The 21,786-nt window shown below is 47.0% G+C and overlaps 1 protein-coding gene across 1 annotated transcript in view; it reads right to left on the reverse strand.

Moving 5' to 3' along the window:
- The window catches only part of NEMP2 (nuclear envelope integral membrane protein 2), a 185,474-nt gene that overhangs the window by 90,164 nt on the left and 73,524 nt on the right, over nucleotides 1-21,786 (reverse strand). Inside the window, exons 4-6 of the mRNA XM_069615673.1 lie at nucleotides 17,000-17,072; nucleotides 14,510-14,603; nucleotides 10,336-10,450 (exon numbers count right to left, since the gene is read on the reverse strand). Coding sequence (XP_069471774.1) covers nucleotides 10,336-10,450; nucleotides 14,510-14,603; nucleotides 17,000-17,072 — 282 coding nt within the window. The remainder of the gene's footprint in view (nucleotides 1-10,335; nucleotides 10,451-14,509; nucleotides 14,604-16,999; nucleotides 17,073-21,786) is intronic.

Consider the following 21,786-nt stretch of genomic DNA (forward strand, 5'->3'; position numbering starts at 1 on the left):
AGGAAACGCGTACAGCAGCGGGAACAACGACTCCACCACGAACGCGTCTCCCAACTCTCCTTTTGGAGGAAATTCCCGCGAGCAGAACCTCTTGCACCTCCGGTTGACACTGGAGGCGAAGAGATCCACTTGAGGGGTCCCCCAAAGGACGAAGATCTCCAGGAGAATCTCCTGAGCCAACTCCCACTCGTGAGAGATCGTGCTCTGCCTGCTCAGAGCGTCCGCCGTCACGTTTTCGTCTCCGGCCAGATGAACTGCCGAGACCGAAACTTCCTGCTGGATGGCCCAGAACTCGAGCTGCATCGCCTCCCTGCACAGAGGAAGAGCTCCCCCTGATCAACCAATCGTCCAGGTAGGGGTAGACATGAATCCCCCCCTTCCCTGAGATGCGCTGCCACCACCACCATGAGCTTGGTGAAAACCCTTGGGGCGGAGGTCAATCCGAACGGCAGGACCCGAAACTGAAAGTGCGAGTCGCCAACCGCGAACCTCGGGTACTTCTTGTGCTTGGGATGGATCGGCACATGGAAGTAAGCATCCTTGAGGTCGAGAGACACCAACCAGTCCTGAAGCTAAAGGGCCTGGAGGACTTGAGAGAGAGTAACCATCTTGAACTTGTCCTTCCTGAGGAGTTTGTTCAAGCCGCGCAAGTCCATGATGGGTCTCAATCCCCCGTCTTTCTTTGAAATCAAAAAATAAGGGGAATACCATCCCTTGTTCCTCTCCGCTACAGGCACCAGTTCTATGGCGCCTTTCTCCAGCAGGGCTTGAATTTCCTGCGCAAGGAGCGGATCCGGACTCTGCAAAGAGAGGTTCCCCGGTGGATTGTCGTGAGGCCTCTGCCGAAAGGGAAGACAGTAGCCGTGGGTTATGATCTCCAGAACCCACACATCTGAAGTAATGGCACGCCACTCTACAAGATGCTGCGCCAGCCTACCCCCAACCGGCGAACCATGGGACATGGCCTCATGACTGAGTGGTAGCGGCTGCAGCGTTACCTGAGGGCAAAGAGGCAACTGCCCGAGCGGCCTTGGCACCACGGGTACCCTGTCGTCCACCTCTGGTACCCCTGCGCTGGCCTCTTTGACTGCAAGCCCCTCTCGCTTTACTGAAGGACGAGCAATAGCGAAAGGAACCCCCCCTCCATTGCTGTCCCCTAGGACGAAAAGGCGGAGGTTGGCGAACTGCAGCGCCCAACGACTTCGCTGCAGCTTTGGAGGTCTGCAACCTCTCAAGGCTCTCGTCAGCCTTGCTGCCAAAAAGGTGTTCACCGTCAAAGGGCATGTTGAGGAGCCGGGACTGCACATCAGGAGCAAACCCTGACTTCCGCAACCACGCAAACCTGCGTATCATGGTGCTCGCCGCCATGGCCCTGCTGACGCATTCAGCCATGTCCAAACCCGACTGAACGGCCTCACACATGGCATCCTTACCATCCTGGAGGATAGCAAGGAAACCATCCCGTTCGTCCCCTTCGGGAATATGTTAAGCCGCTAACGCAACACAGTTCCACAGAGTGTGCGTGCAACGAGACAAGGCACAAATGGAGTTGGTCGCCTGAAGCGCCATACCACCAGAAGAAAACACTTTCTTCGCCCAGCCATCAAAACGTTTGTCGTCCCTATCAGGAGGGATGGTAGGGTACGACGCCTGCTTTGCCGGGGCCGTGGCCGCCTGCACCACCAAACTCTCCGGAGTGGGGTGCCTGGTCAAGTAGCAGGGGTCGCTACTGGCTGGATGGTATTTCCGCGACAAGGACCTGCCCACCGCCGGGAGACTCTCCGGAGCAGTCCAAGCCGCCGCCACCCTTCTCTGTAGAGCCATATGAAACGGCAGTACCGGGTCAGTTGGAGGACCAACATCAAGGATGTCCGTGAGATCATCCTGCACAAAATCCCCTGGGGAGCAGACCATCCCAAGTACTCGGAAACCCTAGCCATAAGGCGCCGGTACGAGGAATCGGCATGAGAGCCAGGCTCAGGCCGACAAAACTCTACCTCCGGAGAGGTGTCCAGTCCACTGGCATCATGCAGCGACTGCCTCAAATCATCAAACTGACTATGGCCCGAGACCATTTCATCTGGAACCTGACTAGGAACCAGGCCATCAGGATCCTCATCCACCTCCGAAATATATTCCAGGTGGCGAAAAGAAGGCACCCGAGAGTGCTTGCTCTTAACCAGAGCCTTCCTAGGGGGTACCCCCGTGCCACGGGGAACCTCCGATACCCCGGCCTCGAAAGGCGTCGAGGGCGTCGGCGTCGAGAGAACAGGCATCGGCGCCGAGAGGATCGGTGTCGACGTCAAGTAAATCGGCATCGACGTCAGATGCAGCGCCGCCAGCATCGACACAGTCCTCGAAGCCGGAGCTCCGATCGTGTCCTTCGACGACCCGAGCGTCGACGGCTTCGACAACTTCCTCGGAGCCTCGAGAAAGCCCGTCGATGACTTCCTCGAAGACAACAACGGTGCACACGGTCTCGAACGCGTCGAGGACCAGGACCTGGAACGGGTACGTCGAGAACGAGTCCCCTTGTCCATGTGAGATACAGAACCATGTGAGATCTTCTACATTATGGCCTGCCTCTACAAAATGAAGAACCATGGGGGCATTGAGGTTGCAGGTTCGAATTTTTGAATGTTCGTTGATATGAACATGTACCTCTCTTGAGGTTTTTCCTATATAAAATGTATTGCAATGGCACTGGACCGCATATACCACATTTTTGCTTTTACACGTGTTTTCAAGATATTAACATGTCATTTCAAATTTTTGGAATTTGGTGGATTGTCCCTGAGCCACATTTTGTGGTCCTTGATCCTTTGGAGCATATGACATTGGGAGCGAGGTCTGGTCCCTAGAATTCTGTATTGGGCCTTTGGTGTTTTTGATTCCTCACATGGTGGTGGTGTAATTCCATCTGAGACACAGTGGTCTGAATAGGTTTAAGGCTTCACAAACCTTCGTTTCAGACACTTGGAACAACAGGGACACTTTGGGAGTTGCCACTTCATGGTGTTTCTTGTGTATTTTAAACTTTAACTGATGATATAAACAATTGCATGTTGGTAGCTTAAGCCATCCAGTATAGGTAGTAGATTCCTTTATATTATTGGTTTGTCTTGGTTTTTTACAGTGGTAATATTATCAATTATTTCTCCTGATGAAGACGTTATTTCAATCACTTCATAAAACGTCGAAACCGGTAGAGAAGAACATCCGGGGATGGAATTTATCATTTATTGTTGAACATACCCACTCCGTGGAATAGAGCACATTCTCTGGTTAATGAATGTGCTGCTACACATTACATGTGGATAAAATGAAATATTAATCACTCTGCGGGGCTAATTTATGAAATGCTACCACTTATGAATTGTACTAAATGTTTTAGTTCAAACTCTTTTACTGTGAGTGAATGAGGCTGATTGATTTGTGTTGCAAATGATGGTGTGATTGTTGATGAATGATGGTGATGTTAGGATTTTATTATCTGGTGTCTTATGCTCTCCTGCAATGGTAATGTAATTTCATATGTGTGCATTAATTAATGATTAATTCTTTTTTGTAAATGATGTATCTTAATAAATACATTTTTGATACCTTTAAAACTAAGAAACAACCTCTGGATAAATTTGTTCAGTATACTGTGTTACATCAATACCCTAGTCAAGGGTGTGGGGTTTTCCTGCGGTTTTCAGAGTGCTTCCCGTTTTACTGACATGGCCTCGCTCTCTCCCTCCAGGGATTGAACTTGGCACTTTAGGTCTGTGAGCACCGTTGCGTGTTCCGGCGTCCAATCTTCGACCTCCCCCAGCATTTGCTGTGCCTCCATAACCCGGTCGTCCACTCGGTCCATCATCGTCTAGAGCTCCGACATGCAATTCTGGAATTCCACCTTGATTTCTGCCATGAACGACTGGATATCTTCTTGTGTCGGTAGTTGCCATGTAGTGTCAAGTGGTCTTTCTGGGAAGTGGACCCTGTTTCCCTTTACCTCCCTTTCTCCTGGAATTGAAGTAGGGCGGCTATGTCAGTGCCTTTATTCGCGTACTAATGCTTGGCCATCCTTGACTCACAAGAGTCATCGGGAGCGAATCTCTGTGGTTCTCATCACCCGGGTCTTGCTATTTTCTGGGGGAATTACGACTTAGGTCTCAGCAACATTTCTGCCGCCAGGGGGAGGGGTACGCCCCCAGCATTGGGGCCAGCTGAGCTCGGGCCTCGTGTGCACTGCCAGGACTCCCCGGTCCGAGAGGTCAGATTCCCAGTAAAGCTAGCGGGCTTCTCTTGCAGCCCAGGTCTTGGCAGGCACTCACCTTCCGGCAAGTCTCACCCCCGGACTGGCTCCAAATCGCTCATGTGTCCAGGCAGCACCTGTCTCTGTGCCAGATTATGTAGCTTTGCCTGTGTGGGGGAGGATTCCCCGTGGTCGGGAACCCCGTTCACCGTAACAGATGGAGTGCCTGCCCCTCATGCCTTCCCACGCACCTTGAAACACTTGTGTAAAGGCACGTTATAAATGCCATGCCATATCATATCATATCAGAGCTTGCCTCGCCCTGGCCCCCACAGCACCACACCGGCGGAGCCCCCGAGGCTTGGTGTCACGGACCACAAGTGGTGGGAGGCAACCGCACGCCCGCTCAGATCCTTGTCCAGGGTGGCGCTTCTGCCCGCCTGGACTCAGACCATGTCGCCCAATTGGATGCAGCTGCAAACTTTAATTTGCACTCCAGATGAAGTGATGTATAGCTTCCTGGGGGCCCGCCTGGCATTTTTGTATAGACACGCAGCAAAGGCGCTTCCCCTGGCACATTTGCCGCAGATATTAGGGCAAAAGACAAGGTTTGGACAGCTTGATGAGGCGCCCAGCACGCATCTGCATTTCATCTGGATTCACCAAAGCTGCCGTGCCTTTGGATGTGGTCCACATTGGCGGACCGCAGCTACTGTTGACTACCGGGCACAATCTTTGATTGTATCCAAGGCAGCTCACGTTGGAGCTTCCACGGCTCCGTTCTCCAAGATTCACTCCTCTTTGGCTGTTACTCTCCGCACCACTGCGTCCCTGGACTGTGCCTCATTGAGCCAGTGGCATTTCGGTTCCGAGACCGTCTGTTTTCCCTTGGCTCCGCGTGGAGGCTCTAAGAGGAGCATCCTCACTGATGGCGCTCCAAGCAACACCGCCTTCCCCAGTTTGTAGTTCTTTTTAAAGGCACCACACAAAGTTCCAGATTGAAAAGTCTCAGTTCACAAATAAAGCAACTCATACCCTTGGTGCCAAGAGAATGACTCCCTTCTCTTGGCCTTAATCACAATGTTCGCAAACGCCAGACGTAATGACTCACTTGCTCTGGCTTGTACCAACTTGGTTCACTAGCCTGCAAAGGATGGTCTTGTTCTCTCAATGTTCACAATACCAGGGGGTATTACTCTCTTCCCATGGTCTTTCTCGTGTTTTTCACAGTGCCAGGGAAATGACTCTCTTCCCCTGGCTCTTCTGAGGTTTTCACAACTTTCCATAGTCCACAAATCTCACCAGGGGAAATGCCCTGGCCTTGGTTTGCATTTCAAAAGTCCTCAAACAACATTGACTTCTAATATCATGGGTGGGGGTCCAGTATATTTCTCTTGTCTTTCTGCTGTAGGCCTGGTTCACTTTCTTGAACGCTACTGTGTCTATGAAGATGATTTATGTTAACTCTTCCAAAAGGGAGTGGGTCCCAGACCCATGGAATTCTCTTCTCTTAATACCGCAGTCCTGCTTCACCGTCCTGCCAGGTACTGTGACTATGAAGATGACTTTGGAGGTAGTTTGTCATTCGGTGTGGTTCCCAGACCTGTTCTTTGTAATTTTTCTGGGTTCCCACGAACTGTCCTGGTTACCCAGACCTCTTCAGAGTTCTTACCGGCGACCGCCGGGTGTCGGTGGGCTTCTCCTCCCCCCTCAGGGTTCTCACAGTCTCACCAGGAGCTCCGACGGCATTGCATCGTTCCCCGGCTCCTGGGCTGCACGCTTCCAGCTCTACACATGCTCCCGCTCTCCAGGACCGCTTGCTGCACTGGACTGTGCAACCTTCTTTGGTGCAACCATGGCGGTGCTGTCAGAGATGCCTCTGCTGGCAGCCAAGTGTCTCGGCCTCTGCACTCCTGGCGTCCTGGTTCCGGCAGCTCAATTTGAATTTCCTGGTTCCTCCAGGAAAGGTCCGACAGCCCGTGAATTCCTTCTTCCCTTTTTATCATAGGCTTGGACTTGCTTGTTCCAAGTTGCCTAGGCCGCTCATGTTGGTTTCGCGGGTCACTCTGCATTGCTCCGGCCCTCTTCCTTGTCTCTGTATTGATGTTCTCAACCTCAATTGGGTTACTTGTGCTCTTCTTCGTCTCAGTTTCTACATATGAATCACATGGGTAGTCCCTACTCTTCCTTGTCCCAGTGCTTTTTAGGGAGGTCAAATCATCTACCCTACAGAGGTACATGGAATTGTGTGGGATTATGGGACTCTGTATAAGGTAGGAGGATGAGGGAGGTGGGGATAGGTTTTGGGCATAACACATTCTTCCGGGACAGTCGTCCCTAGTGCCATAGTGGGGGATCCCTCCCCATGGGATCCACCCGCTAACTACTGTAGGGGAGGCATGGTAACACAAGTTTGACCCTGACAATATGGCTACAATTTGTAAAACCTTTATTGAAATTGTTGGGGTTGGAGAAATTCCTACTTTGCCCTATAACCAAAATGGGAGTAGTCTCGACCATCAAATAATAAATAACACAGTCCTAGTGGAGTACGTCAAATCAAAATGGCCTATGCTAACAAAAGCTAATACCTGCCCCATCTCCTGTACAAAAAATGTAAAAAGGAGAAATGTATGCAAAAGGAAAAATCAGTGTTCAAATGAATAAATGTGGTTGAACCAGCTCTGCGCCCCACGTTAGACCTCACGGAGTAAGGCAGTCCCTGTAGGCAGGATGACACACTCTGGTTCGGTTTCCAACACAATAAACCATTCAAAAACGTGGATCGAGGCCCACCTGACCTTCCACGTTTAAGTCTCTTTTCCTGACTTCCAAAATAATGTTTCAACCAAAATGTTTGCAAAGGACCCCCTATGTCGGGGTCAGACCTCTCATGACAAAGTTCAACACAAACTTGCAAGGGGGCTTCCTTCCCCAAGCTTATTATACTTTGGTCTCCCTCTTTCGGGCTCGGACCACATGTCGAAGACTTTCGAATGTGCATGGCTTTCTTTACAGACCACCGCAGGACCACTTCGACTCAAAGTGTACAGTTTAACTTTCACTCTCCCCTTCTCTAGGGGTTAAACTTCTTTATTTCACTTTTGCTGTTTATTTGTTTTATCGCTTCAAACAATGTACCTTTCACAGAGACTTTCGAGTGGGATACTTGATTTCGCAGCTGTCTTTTACTTCAAGGTTCATTCACAGGTCTGCCTTTTCTAGAGTCTCTTCCACAAACGTGCAGCCTTCACTTGCGATATAATGTTGCTACTTCAAACTTTAACACACACCGGTCTCTCAGGTCAGGTCGCTTGCCAACTCACCGGCAATTGGTTTTGCGATATCCAATTCACGAGTCAAGGTTAGTACCACAGGCTTGGCCCTGCCTCCCCAACTCTGCCGTTCACCCAGGAGGGTCGCTGGTGTCCTTGAAACACAATGCAGTTTTCACTCGTGGGATCTGGCCATGCCATGTGTTTTCCACGGCCTGTCGGAAGCAAAGACCTCCGGTAGGGAACTCTTGGGGTTTTCGACCCCATGCTCTTGCCGCTTGGTCCATCGCTCTGCTCCAGTAGGTTTGCTCGTAATCATGTTCTGCCTTGCTCAGAGTGTGTCTTTGGGTTCTGACTTTTATCTGTGTGAGGAGAGCTAATTGGTATCAGGTGTATACACTTACAGTCAAGTGCCTGACCTTGCCTGATCCGATTAGCGGGACAGATTCAGTATGATATGTGAAAGTTAATGTTGTTACTCTCAGTCACCCTCTTCTTCTGCCCAGTATTTGTGTAAAAAGGGGGGGTGGACGGAGTTGGGACCTCAGTGAATCCTAAAGAATAGGAAGGGAATAGATCAACAAAAAAAAGGGGGGTGGAGGTGTTGCGCGTCCCACCATTGGCTGCCTCATCCCCACTGCCTGAAGACCCCCTCACCCAGGTGATTCTTCTGCACTGGACCACCCCCAGGAACTGGATCCAAAAGCGATGGCCGTGACAGATTGGGGTTGGAAGCCCGTGGCGGAAATGTTCGAGGGAGAAAAGACCGAAAGTTATTTTTCTGAAAATAACTTTCGGTCTTTTCTCCCCTGAACATCTCCTACTTTGCCCTTGCCCGCACCCACACCCTCGGCCCCCTACTTAGCTTGCGGCAGCACACTTCGCTGTGTGCCGCCGACTCGCTGCGTCTGTGGCGTGATCGGAACCGGCGCGCAGGGTCCTTTCCTTTTTTATTTTTACGGGCTCGGCTTCGGGGGTAACCCACTGCTCACAGTATAGTGAACAAGGGTGCGGGAGAATCCCACCGCAGCCCTTGCAACCAAATGGGTGATTTGGTCAAACTTTTCAGCCATTCAGAATTTTTGAACGCCCGGAATTCAGCCAAATCGCCCATTCTGGATTATAAATCCGGTCTTTTTGGATGTTTCTGGCCGTGTCCTGGCCACCTGGGTGACAAGTCCCCGAGGACTAACGGGTGAGACACCCTTTGGTTTCTGAAAGTACCAACCCCTGGGGGACTATCGGGTAGTGACCTCACCTCTTGGGACGTGGTCCCCCCTAGGGGAGAAGGGACAACATCCAAGGATTCGTCACAGTAGAAAGAGACTCTGAACAAACTTTCAGAGAGCTGTGTGCTCACATACGTTGCCATTTAGTCCATTAGAAGAAAGGGTATTTTTCAGATAATAGCGTGATTTGATATTTATTATTTTTAAAACTTCATCCAGAGAAGGACAGTTATTTCCGTTAGGCCCGTGTCCAAGTGAAATGTTTTCTGCAACTGAACCACTGTATGTTCTATCCAATTCACCAAGGATAAAATTCTCACTGCTCAATAATGGTTTCCTTCCTTGCCAACTAATCATCAGTAGGTTGCGTGCAAAAATGTGTTGCCCATTGAGATGTGATTGGCTTGCCATTTTGGAACTCCTCCTAGCCAGCATATCAGACAAACGCCATTTGTAAGATTAACCTCTGCCCCAGACATTTGCAGTGAACATACCTTGCCTTTTTTGGAACAGATTTAAATTCCCTAAAAGAATATAGCTTGTGTGACCTATTTGGAGGATATGTTTTATAATTGGCCACCTCATTAATTCCGAAAATTTCTGATTGTCACCAAATTACACTTATCGCATCGGTCCTTGTCCGTATAATTCGCTGATCGAGAGGGACTATTTTTTGGCCCCAAAATGTCCTTTTAAAGAGATTTAGGTAATATGTATGTTATGCAAATTTAGAACTTACCTGAATTACACTTTTAAGGGGTCATTCGGTATCAGTATTTTTTGGTGATAACAAAAGGACTGAATGTGGGCTTCTGAAGGGCAATCTGAGACTTGTATGCGCTATTTAGAGCTTTAAATATACATAATGGCTCTTATTTGGAGTTTGGACTCAAAATGAACATCGAAATTTAAGTTGTGCTACTCAACCCAGGATTTGCAATCCTCCATACTTACAGGTTTTCGAAATAGGTAATAATGCAGTGCTAATGCCCACATTTCTACTTGCCATTTAGGCCAGAATGACCCCACATATTGGATACTCCAGATTTAGAATTGAAGAATTAATCCTGGAAAGCTGAAGTAAAATCTCCACTGTGGTTGACCAAGAATAAAATCGAAGATGGACAATCCAAAGGCACAACAACGATATAGGAGGCCAAAGTGTCATAGCTTTATGTAGGGTCTCCATTAGGTCATAGGTTTGAATTTAGTTTCTGAAATGGGGTTTTAATTATAGTGCTTTTGAGATTCATAATCTTTTCAAAAAGCATAAAAGTTGGAGTGAAAACATAATACCCAAGTTTCACACAACTGTTATTCTCCTCATTGCTTCTTTTCCGTTATAAAATGTCACATGAAATCCTTAAGGAATTGCAACTGGACTCCAAAAATATGACCTCCTTTTTGGCGCCAAACACAAATATCCATCAGGCTAATTGGAATATTTATTAAAGAACCTTTCAAATAAATATGGGTTCCCAAATATACCATTTTCAAGTAGCATGTGGGTCTCTAATGAATGTGATAATTTGGAATCCTATTGTTGCTTTAGGTTGCTTGATCGAACAACTTGTTTTATTGTGGTACATACCCAGTAAGTAGCTTTTGTTTTCATGCCACAACCATACCATGTTTTCCATCAAGTAGTTGAAGATGTACAAGGAAGAGGCAAAACTTGCAGTCGTCAATAGTACGAAGGTGCTGTACTGCAATGACAGAAATATCATGGTGTAAGCGTGCAAGCTACGTATCACCATCTACTTAATATCGTATGATGTAAGGAAATGGCATGGCCTATATACACAGTGGCCCGATGTAAAAATGAAAGTTTTCGGACAATGCCACTTGAGATCATGCAGATATTTAAGTTTCATACAGAATTGCAACATTTTGTTAGCAAAATATTACAACAGCATACGTATTTACTTACTGTTAAAGCAACTCATCATATTGCTCTGTGCAAAATCTGTTGCTATTCCGAAATATTAAATAAAAGTACACACGTCTCAAGTGAATGCTATATTTTTGAAAACTACTATAAAATGAAATGCACACATCTCGTTGTTTAACTTGTGGTTTAATATTTTTTAATATGAGAAGGTGGACTAAAGTTAAATGTTTCACCCTCTGCTGTGTTCCCTGCATGATCCTCTCCTGCTGATTGGCGCACATTCCGGAATATGTGGGAACAAAGAAAACAAGATCTTTCCATAACTTTGTGTACGTGCTGGAACTATACGCGGTTAGTTTGTGCACTCAAAGCACCCCCTCCTCCCCCATCAACTGGAGGCCATCTTTAACCTGCATTTGCAACTTTCTGAGCAGCTCTTATTGGCCCCTTTTCACCAACGCTTGGTTGCATCTACAAAAATGTCCTCTCAGTTCCTAATCTCCTCTATCGGGGATGTGTGCAGACCCCATTTCACACACAGATTTTCCCCGAAGAATCGGGCTTATATAGAAGCTGGACAGACTGCTGTCCAAAGAAGGCTGATAAGACCTTCAGAAGTGAGGATACTTTTCGATAGTATTGATCCAGTGTGAATTGCAATGTCATTAGGGGTCCTGCATAGGTCATCTAGACCAGGAGAAACCTAGGTAAACCAGCGTTCATGTTTCTTTGATCCAGCCTCTTACTCCAGATCAGTAGCCCACATTAGAAAAAAGGGCATCCTGCAAAGAAGCGACCAAGAACCTTCTAGAATGTAGCTGGCATTAGAGCCCATGAAAGCGTCCTCTGGATTTGTGTTCTTTGTCAGTCTTTTTACGGGCAGAATCCGTATAAGGACAAGAAGGATCTGAAATGACCTCAACCAAGGAAAATGGCACTATGTTCAAATTGTAGCCATCAGAAAAAATAAAAACGACCCCCTCGCACAGATATAGTCCTCAAAGTATAGGTGGTTTTACCCAAAGCTCCTAAAATTCAACCCAATGATCTGAGGGTAAAGTGACAGGACACTCAATGAGCCTCCAAGAATGGCCTGTACAGAGTCACCATCCTCAACTACCACACTACTATGAACTTTGCCATCCATACATTAGTCTGCCAACACTCCCTTTTCGCACTCTTGCAAGCAGATACTTTGCAGCCAGTATGCCCCACCGTAGCATAAGGGGTTACATTTGTTCAGCTGGAGCACCATTTGAAATAAGTGTTTCTATTCAACACTGTTAATGGTTTATAAGTAAATATTTTAGTCTTTGTTGTTTTGAAGTTGTTATATACTCATTCTTTTGTGAAGTTTTGAAAAGTTTACGGAATTCCTAAATAAACGTAATATGACTGATGAAACGTAAACTGTAGATCATACCGGAGGAGGACTGCTATACCACATAGCTCTCTCAGAGGTTTAATATTAACAGGGCTTAGTATGAGAAGCAATCACGTCCATTTCTCCAGTTCATGTTACTAAAGTTTATTTTTCTTGTTGTGAAGCTGGATAATTCATTTTTTTAAGATATTTACAGTGCCAACTGCATATGCCTTTTTATGATGAACAGCCAAGGAATCTTCAAAACAAAGTCACCAGGTTTCCTTTCAGCAAGAGCCATTTTTATAGAAGGACATTAATTAAAATGGCTGACTGATGAACAGTATGGAACCACCAGTTGCAAACAGTTCCCGACTCTGGTCTTTGCTTGATAACCAACAGTAAATACAGGGGATGGGAGTATCCAATACATTTGGATACTCTTTCCTGTATGTAATGTATTTCCAACCTCGTATCAAGGTCGAGTCACCTCCTCTGCACCCAAAATTACTATTAATGAGAATTGTTGGTTTATTGTGATTAGAATTGAAGGTGTGCACCTACACGCAGTTTCTCTATATAATGTTGATAAGCAGCAGACTTAGCTGGGAAGCAGCCACCCCTCCTTTCCAGATGGGCAACTGACCATCAGGTTTCTGCAGCGCAGGATGCTCTGGAGTTGTGGCCTGCGGCTGAGTTCAAACTGTGGCTGTTGGAGTGAGCGGTTTAGGGCAAGCTGGTATGCCTCACCAGAGAGCAACAGTTATGGTCACTGTTAGAAGAACAGCTACTCTGGGATGAAAGGCTCACTAGTCCCAGTCTAGGTACGATCAGAGGGGCAAGTGCTGTCAGTACTCATGAATGGGCAAGCTAGACATATACTCCGCTTTCCAGGTGTGATATACTGTGAGGCCAGAAGGAGATCAAGAGTACGCAGGGTAGAGCACCAACATCGCTGTAGATTCATGGCTCAAGGAAGCCACAGAAGCTCAGACTGGCAAGCACGTTAGACTAAGGATTCATAGCCTCACACAAAGGCCCATGACATCCTTTCCTACATGGGGACCACATAGCTAGTTAAAGTTGGGGTTTGGCCTGCATGAGTCTGTATGCAGTTGGCCACCAATTCTACTCGGAGACCCCCAGCAAAAACAGCAAGACCATAGCTCATTTTTGGTGCAATGAATGGGGGTGTTCCATGCTGCTCTTGAGGTCTCATCTGATGTAGCAAGACTTAATTTGTTCGGTAGTGGTTGTGGTGGAAGAAACCAGCATGAATTCGGAGAACTAGAACGTTCAAATTATACCTATACATATAAGCAGCTCTTTAATCTTAGTTAAAATATGTTGTCCGGTGGCGGCAAAGAGGAAAGAAGGGTACTCTGTGGGCACTTGGAAAAGGCACAGGATGACAGTTGCAGCGAGTTGTTTCTTCACACCAAGTAACATTAGGGGGGCGGGGGAGCCTCTGAAGAGCAAGCTATTCCCTGTGAAGGACATCCTGCATTCCGACGATGTACCAGGCGAAAGTAGCCAATCGTGTCACAAGGGGTCATCCTACTACCTGTCCACTGTTGCCTATAGAGAGAAGTAGCAGACTGATTATGCTAGAAAAGTCAGAGAGGAATAACACAAGCAATGGCCTTCCCAAGACACACACAGATGTTTTGGGAAGGAAATCACACATGGACAATGTAGAAGTTGTGAAAGACAAGGTAGCTGTGATCACAGTTTGCCACAGACAGCAAGTTACAGAGAGAGAGAGTCAGTCAAAAGGTGAAGACTGGAGAAGAACGACTCAATCCAAGGAACAAGAAGAGCAAACTGGAAAGTAGACCGGGCAAACTGGGTTGGGCAGGAAGTATGGAATGCTAATCACTTTTGCCCTAGAGATACATTTCAAATGCCAAATAAGAGGTGTACAAGCTGTAGAAACAAACAGGTTTGTAGACAGGCCATAGGAGAGATGAAGTGGAAAAAGCTTAGTTGTGGCCCACATCGGAAGGAAAGATTGCTTACTTCCATGCTGTGACGTGCAGAAGGAAAACCACAAAGAAGGCACACAACTAGCGACCAGTTTTTGCTAAAGGGTGTGACCAGTTTTTGCTAAAGGGGGTGTGTGTCACACACACACACACACACACACACACACACACACACACACACACACACACACACACACACACACACACACACACACACACACACACACACACACCATTTTGTTCCTCATCAAGCATTGGGGGTAATCAAATCTACTACTGCTAACAGTGCTGCAGAACTTCTTAGCTTAATATGAAGGAGCCAATATTTGTGGACAAGTGCTGTAAAATTAGTACTGAACAGTGATATGGTCTGATAAGACCTGGTTACACTTTTGATTTGTGGTGAAAGCACCAGGGGTTTAAATGGTACCTTGACGGGTCTTCTTTAGAATAATTAATTTCTTCGGGGCACAGGTTATTATGCTGTTCAAAGGCCACATCCATTAACACTTATTCAAAACAATACCTTTGAAATGAATCTTTTCAATATCAGCAGAAAGAGGACAAGAGTAGCGAGGATCCCTATGGCGACTCCAGCAGAATAATGAAATGCAGCACTCCTAGATGTCAGAAAACAAAACAAAAAAGGTTTACAATTGCAAGAACCTTATACATTCTGGGGCAGAGATGAACTCAAGATTAAGGAGTAGGAGTGGTTTGCAAATGTGAAGAAATCAGCCTATCCATTATTTTCCAGATGGAAAGACCATTGGTAGGGTTGAGTTGATGTGTTTGTATGCCAATCAATGGATGCCTGATCAGTTCTACTGAACAGGCCTAATGCAAAGTGTACTTTCAGGTCATAGGTGTTTAGAGAAGTCAGAAGCAGTCACATCATTAACACTTTTCTTTTACCATGAGCTCATGTGGCAACTGGGACCTATAGATCCGGCATAGAGTTGTGCTACAATAACTTCCATCATGGCTCCGTGCGGAAACAGAATGCCTTAGCAAATAACCGGAAATCGGAAGTTGACCATCCGCACTCAGCATCTTATTTATTAAACACATTAATTGGGGATTGCTTAAGGTGATATTGGGAACTAATTAAGGAGGCATGGACATCTTAAGCGTGCAAACACAGAGCGTCTGTGCGAAATTATCACTGCACTTTAGGGGCACAGAGTGATAGTAACAATGAAATGAAGGCAAGATTGTCAGACATGCAAATTGCACCAGAAGACAACATACTCGAAATGCAATTTGCACCAGAGGCAAATAATTGTAGGTTATGACTTGAGACAACTAAGGAGAAGCTGCACAAATCTTCCCTAGTACACCAGCAAGCAGTATTAAACAATTGCTTAACAAAATACCAAAGTGTCAGGCAATCTGTGTGTGGCGTTTTCTTTTCAACGCATAGGAGTCAAGCTCACTGTGTATTTCTGTGGTATGATGTACGTTTACTGGAGTGATGAACTGTGGATTCACTGAGATGCTTTCACAAGCTCTCTCCTATGCTTCTCTCTGTTTAGGGGCCAACTGTTGGAGAGTTCCATAGGCTTATACTTCTTGGGCATTTGAGTGCCAGGCATAGTGTGAACCCAATGCTGAGGGTAAAATAAGACTTTAGCCAGGGTGAAGGGGGGTCACAAAACCTGGGAGCAGGTATTAGCACAGATCCATTTAGGTCATGCATACATGCCCAGGCGCAAACTAAGCACATAAATACATGTATAGATGCTCTAAGGACATTCAAAGGCTTACATGAATCATGGGTATGTTCCTAGCTGCAGCCTCTGACTAAGACAAGATCAGTGACCATATAAACCAGGGTTGCCCCACTCGAGGGCCGGATCCATGTCGGATTTTCATGATACCCCCTCATTAATATTCATGAGATAGAAGTGCTGGAGTTGGACAACCATGAATAACCCTTCATATGACCCTAAGAAACTGCTTTGCCGAAATTCCTAGCAAGATCATTGTGGTGCCACTGAACATATTGTCACAAATAATGGCAAAAACATTAAATGGGTATCTTTTATCCCCAACTTGATTTTACGTGATGTGGTTAAAGCAGTCACACAGAAAAATGACTTCTGTTTCACAGCAGACTTCCCACCACTTGATATTATGAAGACATTATACAAGACTCTCTAAAATAAGATCCTTATTTTAGTCAATCAATCCATATACTTAACACCGTAAACCTAATGAGAGCATGGACTGATTTAATGGCGATTGAAAAGGTGTAAAAATAGGACAGCTACAGGCTCCAAGACCTCTGAAAAGGAGTGAGTACAACACCCTTTGCAGGAGAAATTTAAATATCAGTTGAAGCAAGGAAAAGACTGACTGGGATCTTCATGTATGGTCTGAAGTAGAGATTGCGGCTAACTCCAAAAATTCTAGAGATTTTGGAAACCGATGGTCCAAGGCCACTGAACTAGGCGCAACGTAAGACAAGAGTTGCATGCAATTTCATCCATACTCTGCTGCATCTACCTAAATCATACCGTCAAATTTTACTGGTCGACAGTTCCTCAAAATTACACAAACATTTTTTGCATGGGAGATTAACAGCTTGGGCACAAATGAACAATACTGTTGAAATGACGCAGGGCGATTCGGTGAAGGCGTAGGCCTCGAGGAACAAGCCATTAATCTTTACCTTCTAATTGCAAAGTACTTGCATGCTATGCCAAAACGTTGATGTATCTGTCATTCCTGGACCACCAATCCCATACTGGGCTTGGTGGTGTGTGTGCATAGACGTTTGAAGTAAACAGAGGAGTGGCCTTGTCTGTCACTTTACATTGCAGATTCACCTCCGAGCTAAGACACGTGATAGTCATTAATCTTGTCAAAGTTCGGTGGGGCATAAGTCTTCATAAAATGACAGTTCAGCAGCGATCCAACCTCCATTGCATCTCATAGGTTTGTGTAATTTCAAGTTCTGCACCTTTGAAGATTAGGCTTAGTAGATATAAAAACTAATATTATTCACGCTTACCTGCTCAGGGCATTTGAATACCAGACTAGAAAAAGACCACTGCAGAACACCAGGAAGAGTCTTATGTCAAATCCTGAAACAAACAAGAATTTCAAAAGGTTGTTTATAATGCAAGTTCCTATTTGTGGCATATCTATAGGTTAAAAAGAATTACAAGCACAGAAGATGGGAAGGAAGAATAAACAAATTAAAACATACAAACATTTAACGCAGGGTGTTGCCAAGCCGAGCGCAGATCCAGTCGAGCTTGATGGGAGCTCTGTGAGCCTGCTGGATAATGTAGGCTATGTGATGACCTATCTATCCCTCATTGAATCCCTTCCTAAACTCTCCTCCCAGATGGCCAGGGAAAGGCAGACGCTTCCTGATCCTGACCTTGGTGGTGGTCCTCTGCAGAAGTATCACATGGGAGGATAAAACGCTCAGGGAGGTGAGAGGAATCCATGGGATGAGACACAGTATTTGCCTTCTTTTGAAGGAGAAATGTTTCCACTCCCACAATATATAATGGCTGGGTGCCAAAATAATACTTCTATTTCCTGGGTTAACCATCTTAGTGTGGGTGGAATTAGTCAGAAACCCTGTAGGGATAAAATAGATGGGTATCTTTCTCAAATTTAGGGAACTTAGACATTTGAAAGTTCCAGTAACTCCCAAAAGTGTAATGGAAGGAGGTTTGTGAACGATTTCAGCCTTGAATTGAAGAAACCATATTCCTCCTTAAAAACCAGTCTGATGGGGGGTGGGGGGGGGGGGCTCTCGAGAGTCCGAGCATGATGGTGGCTGAGTGACTGAGCTCCAGTGCATAGGAGCTTCCGTGCCAGAATCTTACCTGCTCATACCGAATTGTAATGGACGGAAAAGACATGCAGAATAAACAGAAGACCTAACGATCCATCAGCCCGCTTGACAGCCCGTGGGCTGTCTCAGACGACATGCTAAGAGGACCGAAGTATTCCTGGTGGACTCAGCTGCAGCATCACCCAGGAGGGCTGAGAGTGCAACCAGCCCTGATGCCGTACGAGGACACCCCACAGGGGCTAATGCGTCTGGGAGATAGATGCCCAGTGATATATCTGCGCTTCACCGTGGGACGCCCCGGGCAACTGCTGAGGGACGACCAACGCATGACATCACGGCCACTATGCGCATACATGGCAAGGAGGCGGCAATGACACCACGTACAGCACGGAGGGCCGCTTGAACAACGAACACCCCAAGGAACCGCACTCCAGGAAGCAAACACACCTGCTGCCCTCAGAGGAAGTTCTCAACGGAGATCGCGGAAGGGACAACTTGGACAACAGCAGTGTATCCGAGGTGAGCCACCCGGGCACCATAACTCCGCAGACGTTGCTGGACTGCATATATCGCTACCCTTGTTGGGTCGCTGTCCCTGCAGGGCCTCACTCTCAGAGCCGAGCCCCACACCATGGGCCGCTCCTAACACCTGGGTTAACCATCACTGATCCCCAGGGAGATAATTTCACTCCGTTGTTAGCCCACAACCAACAACCAAACAAAGACCCATCACCGGATACCTCAGGCAGCGCCACCGCTTGTGGCGCAGTGTAAGAGCATCACATCGGGAGGATCCTGGGAACCCCTGGCCCATTCCGCCGATTCAAAGAGACCACGAGGTGGGGCCCCTATACTTCTGACACCAAAGAAAGAAAATAAATAAATAATAATAATTAGAAAACACAGACGCCCATTCACCTATTCACCCATCCCTGACAAATCTACTCTCAGTCTCTGGGTGCCTGCATATATAGCCCAACTGGGAAAGCACCACACAAACTGACCACTGTCTGTCCCTCGGCTGCTCCCACCTGGAATGAAACGGGGGACCCTTGACCTGTGTGCAAACATCACCACGGATACTGGCATAAACAGCACTCCACTTCGCCGCTCCAAAAGGCGACAGCCCGCGATAGAGGCCCGAATTTAGACCCAATTACAGGCAATCCTTCGGGAGATGAAAGCCATCGGACAGAGCACACAAGAAACAAACAATACGGTACAAGATATCAAACGTGACCTCCAAGAAGTCATCACTCGACTCGCTGCACAAACTGACTGGACAACTGAGAACGAGCAATGCATTAGCTCTCTTGAGGATAATGTTGAGACGGCTACCACAGACATTGATGGTCTAATCAGAGAGGTCCAACGCCTGGGCGCAAAGATGGAGGACCAGGAAAATCGGTCCAGGAGGAACAACCTGCACCTGGTGGACCTGCCGGAGCATAGCGAAGGACCCGACCTAGAAGGATACATCTATAGGTTCTTCCAGGATAAGTTGCGGATACAAGAACCACAAAACCTCGTCATAGAAAGGGCCCATAGGGCCGCCGTCCACAGACCCTTCCTCAGGGAATGCCCACGGGTCATCACGATGGACCTCTAAAACCTTCAACTCAAACTGTCCATCCTAAAAAGGCATACAGAACCACTGGTACGATACAGATAGATGGGGCTGGTATTAAATTATTCAACAACTTCAGTTTAGTCCGATCTTCGAAGCCTTGAAGAGCACAGAATTTAGATATTACTTAAAGTTTCTGGCCATATGGTGCATCCAACTGGACAAATAGAGGCACTCCTTTGAAAGACCCAGTGGCAGCCTCGCACTCCTATGACAAAGATTTCCCCAGTACAGGGAACCCTCGCTCTGAACATGAGCCGTTCCCATCTAGACCCCAATGCCGGAACAGACCACAAGATCGCTGGAGGAAAGCGGGGAGATACCTGATGGATCAGGGTAGACGACAAGAACCCCCAGTTAAATGAGCACCACAGCCATTAAACCAGATCCTGTACATCAACATCGGCCTTCTAGACGACACACTCGAGGGTAGTGCCCAGGATAAATGACGTCGACCAGAAGGGGGTTGCCTTCATCTCCCTCAAAGAAGACTCTGATCCGGCACAGAGCCCCATAGTCACGAAATGCAGACTCTCCAATAACAGGCGGGACAACCCCTACGGCTCCGCTGCATCATCTGTCACCCGAAGCTCATCCACCCCACCAAAGCCTTTTCTATTTTTTCTCTTCCCTTCCTTTCGCCTTATTCTTGACTGTCGCTCTCATTTTCCCCCCTTGTTCACTTTTGGTATGCCATGAAAGACTGGAGGATGGGGAGAGTTCACGACACAACCAATACCCTGAGGAAGGGGACTTCGGTATGTGTGGAAAGTGGCAGAGACCCTCTGGCCTCCACCGACCACCCTCACACATGGGCTGTCATCTTTTTGTACAGGGGTATAGTTCCACATCCCCAGTGTTTTACTGTTTCATTGTTTGTTCACGGTTTCAAATGTTGGGGTATGCTTAGGGGCGCCATCCTTTGTAGGAAATCCTGGGCCCGAAGAGGGCACAAACTGGGGGCGAGAAAGTCTATCCTTATCACTTGGAGGGAGTACCCACTCAAAACAAATCATAATGACCACCCTTAATTGTATCACTCTTAATATCCAGGGTTTGGGCCAACCCATAAAGAGAAAACCTCTGCTCACTTACACACGCATTTTACAAACAGACATACTGTTTCTCCAAGAAACGCACCACAACTCAACTGAGTCGGAAAAACTATGCCGTGGGTGGGTTGGACAGGCGGTACACTCCCAATGTCATAGGAAGAGAGGAGTGTATATCATAATACACAAGAGGGTCCCCTTCCAGGTCCTTAACATGCTGATGGATAAAGGCAGATACATAATGATGCAAGGTCATTACTACATCAGGTCGTCACTATATATGGGGCTACAACCAACATGCCGTCCTTCTTCATTCACACCTTCTCTGTTTGTGCTCGATATATGAGTGCTATGACGCTGAATGGAGGGGACTTCAATGTAGCTCTAGACCCATCAAATTGACCGCCAAAGCGCACTTATGGCATCGCACCCGCTCCCATGAAAACTCAGCGCCCTTCAATCTCTCCTGAGGGAGCCCCAACTTCAAGATGCTTGGCGGCTCACCCATGAACAACACAGAGACTTCACATTGTATTCCAACAGACACAGCAGCTACTCTAGGCTGGACTATTGGTTCCTCCACTCCAACTAAACTCACTTAATCACCTTTTCAGATCACTCCCCTGTACTTCTCTGGCTTGACCTCCCAGACGTCCCACATAAGAGGCCAGCATGGCGCCTCAATCTTAGAGCCCTGGGCTACGCAGATTTCCTTGCACACCTGGTGGACGACGTATACTGGCTAGCCAATATATCAGATGAATTTACAGCTCTGAAGTGTTGGGATGCATACAAGGCTTACATTAGGGGGCAGTTTATCTCACACTGGGCTCGCAAACTAAAAACGTGGGGTAAACGGGAAGCCCAACTGATGGCCGAAATATCGACCAAGGAAGGGGAACATAAACGCTCACATAACCCACAGACACATGCTAAATTAGTAAAGCTAAGATTGGCATTAAAGGCGGTCTCCTCTGCCCGAGCCCAGAAATCATTCACCAGTTGGTCACAAACAGATTACTGTGAAGGTGACCGACTCCTGCATCTCATGGCACTTGCATTACGCAATTGACAAGCAGCGCAAATTATTGATTCCATCAAGGACAGAGACGGGAGCCTAGTCCAGGGGGACGAATGAATCAATGATCAGGTCGCACCATTCTATAGCGTACTGTACGCAGAACCAACCCGGATAGACCCACAAAGTATTCGCAAATTCATAACCTCTGTAGTGTTCCAAAAACTGAAGGCAACCCATATAGAAACCTTAGCCACTCCGATCACCACGCAGGAGATTCTCCGAGCAT

The sequence above is a fragment of the Ambystoma mexicanum genome, chromosome 9 (assembly GCF_040938575.1).
Source record: "Ambystoma mexicanum isolate Mex_15411 chromosome 9, UKY_AmexF1_1, whole genome shotgun sequence".
Classification (NCBI taxonomy): Eukaryota; Metazoa; Chordata; class Amphibia; order Caudata; family Ambystomatidae; genus Ambystoma; species Ambystoma mexicanum.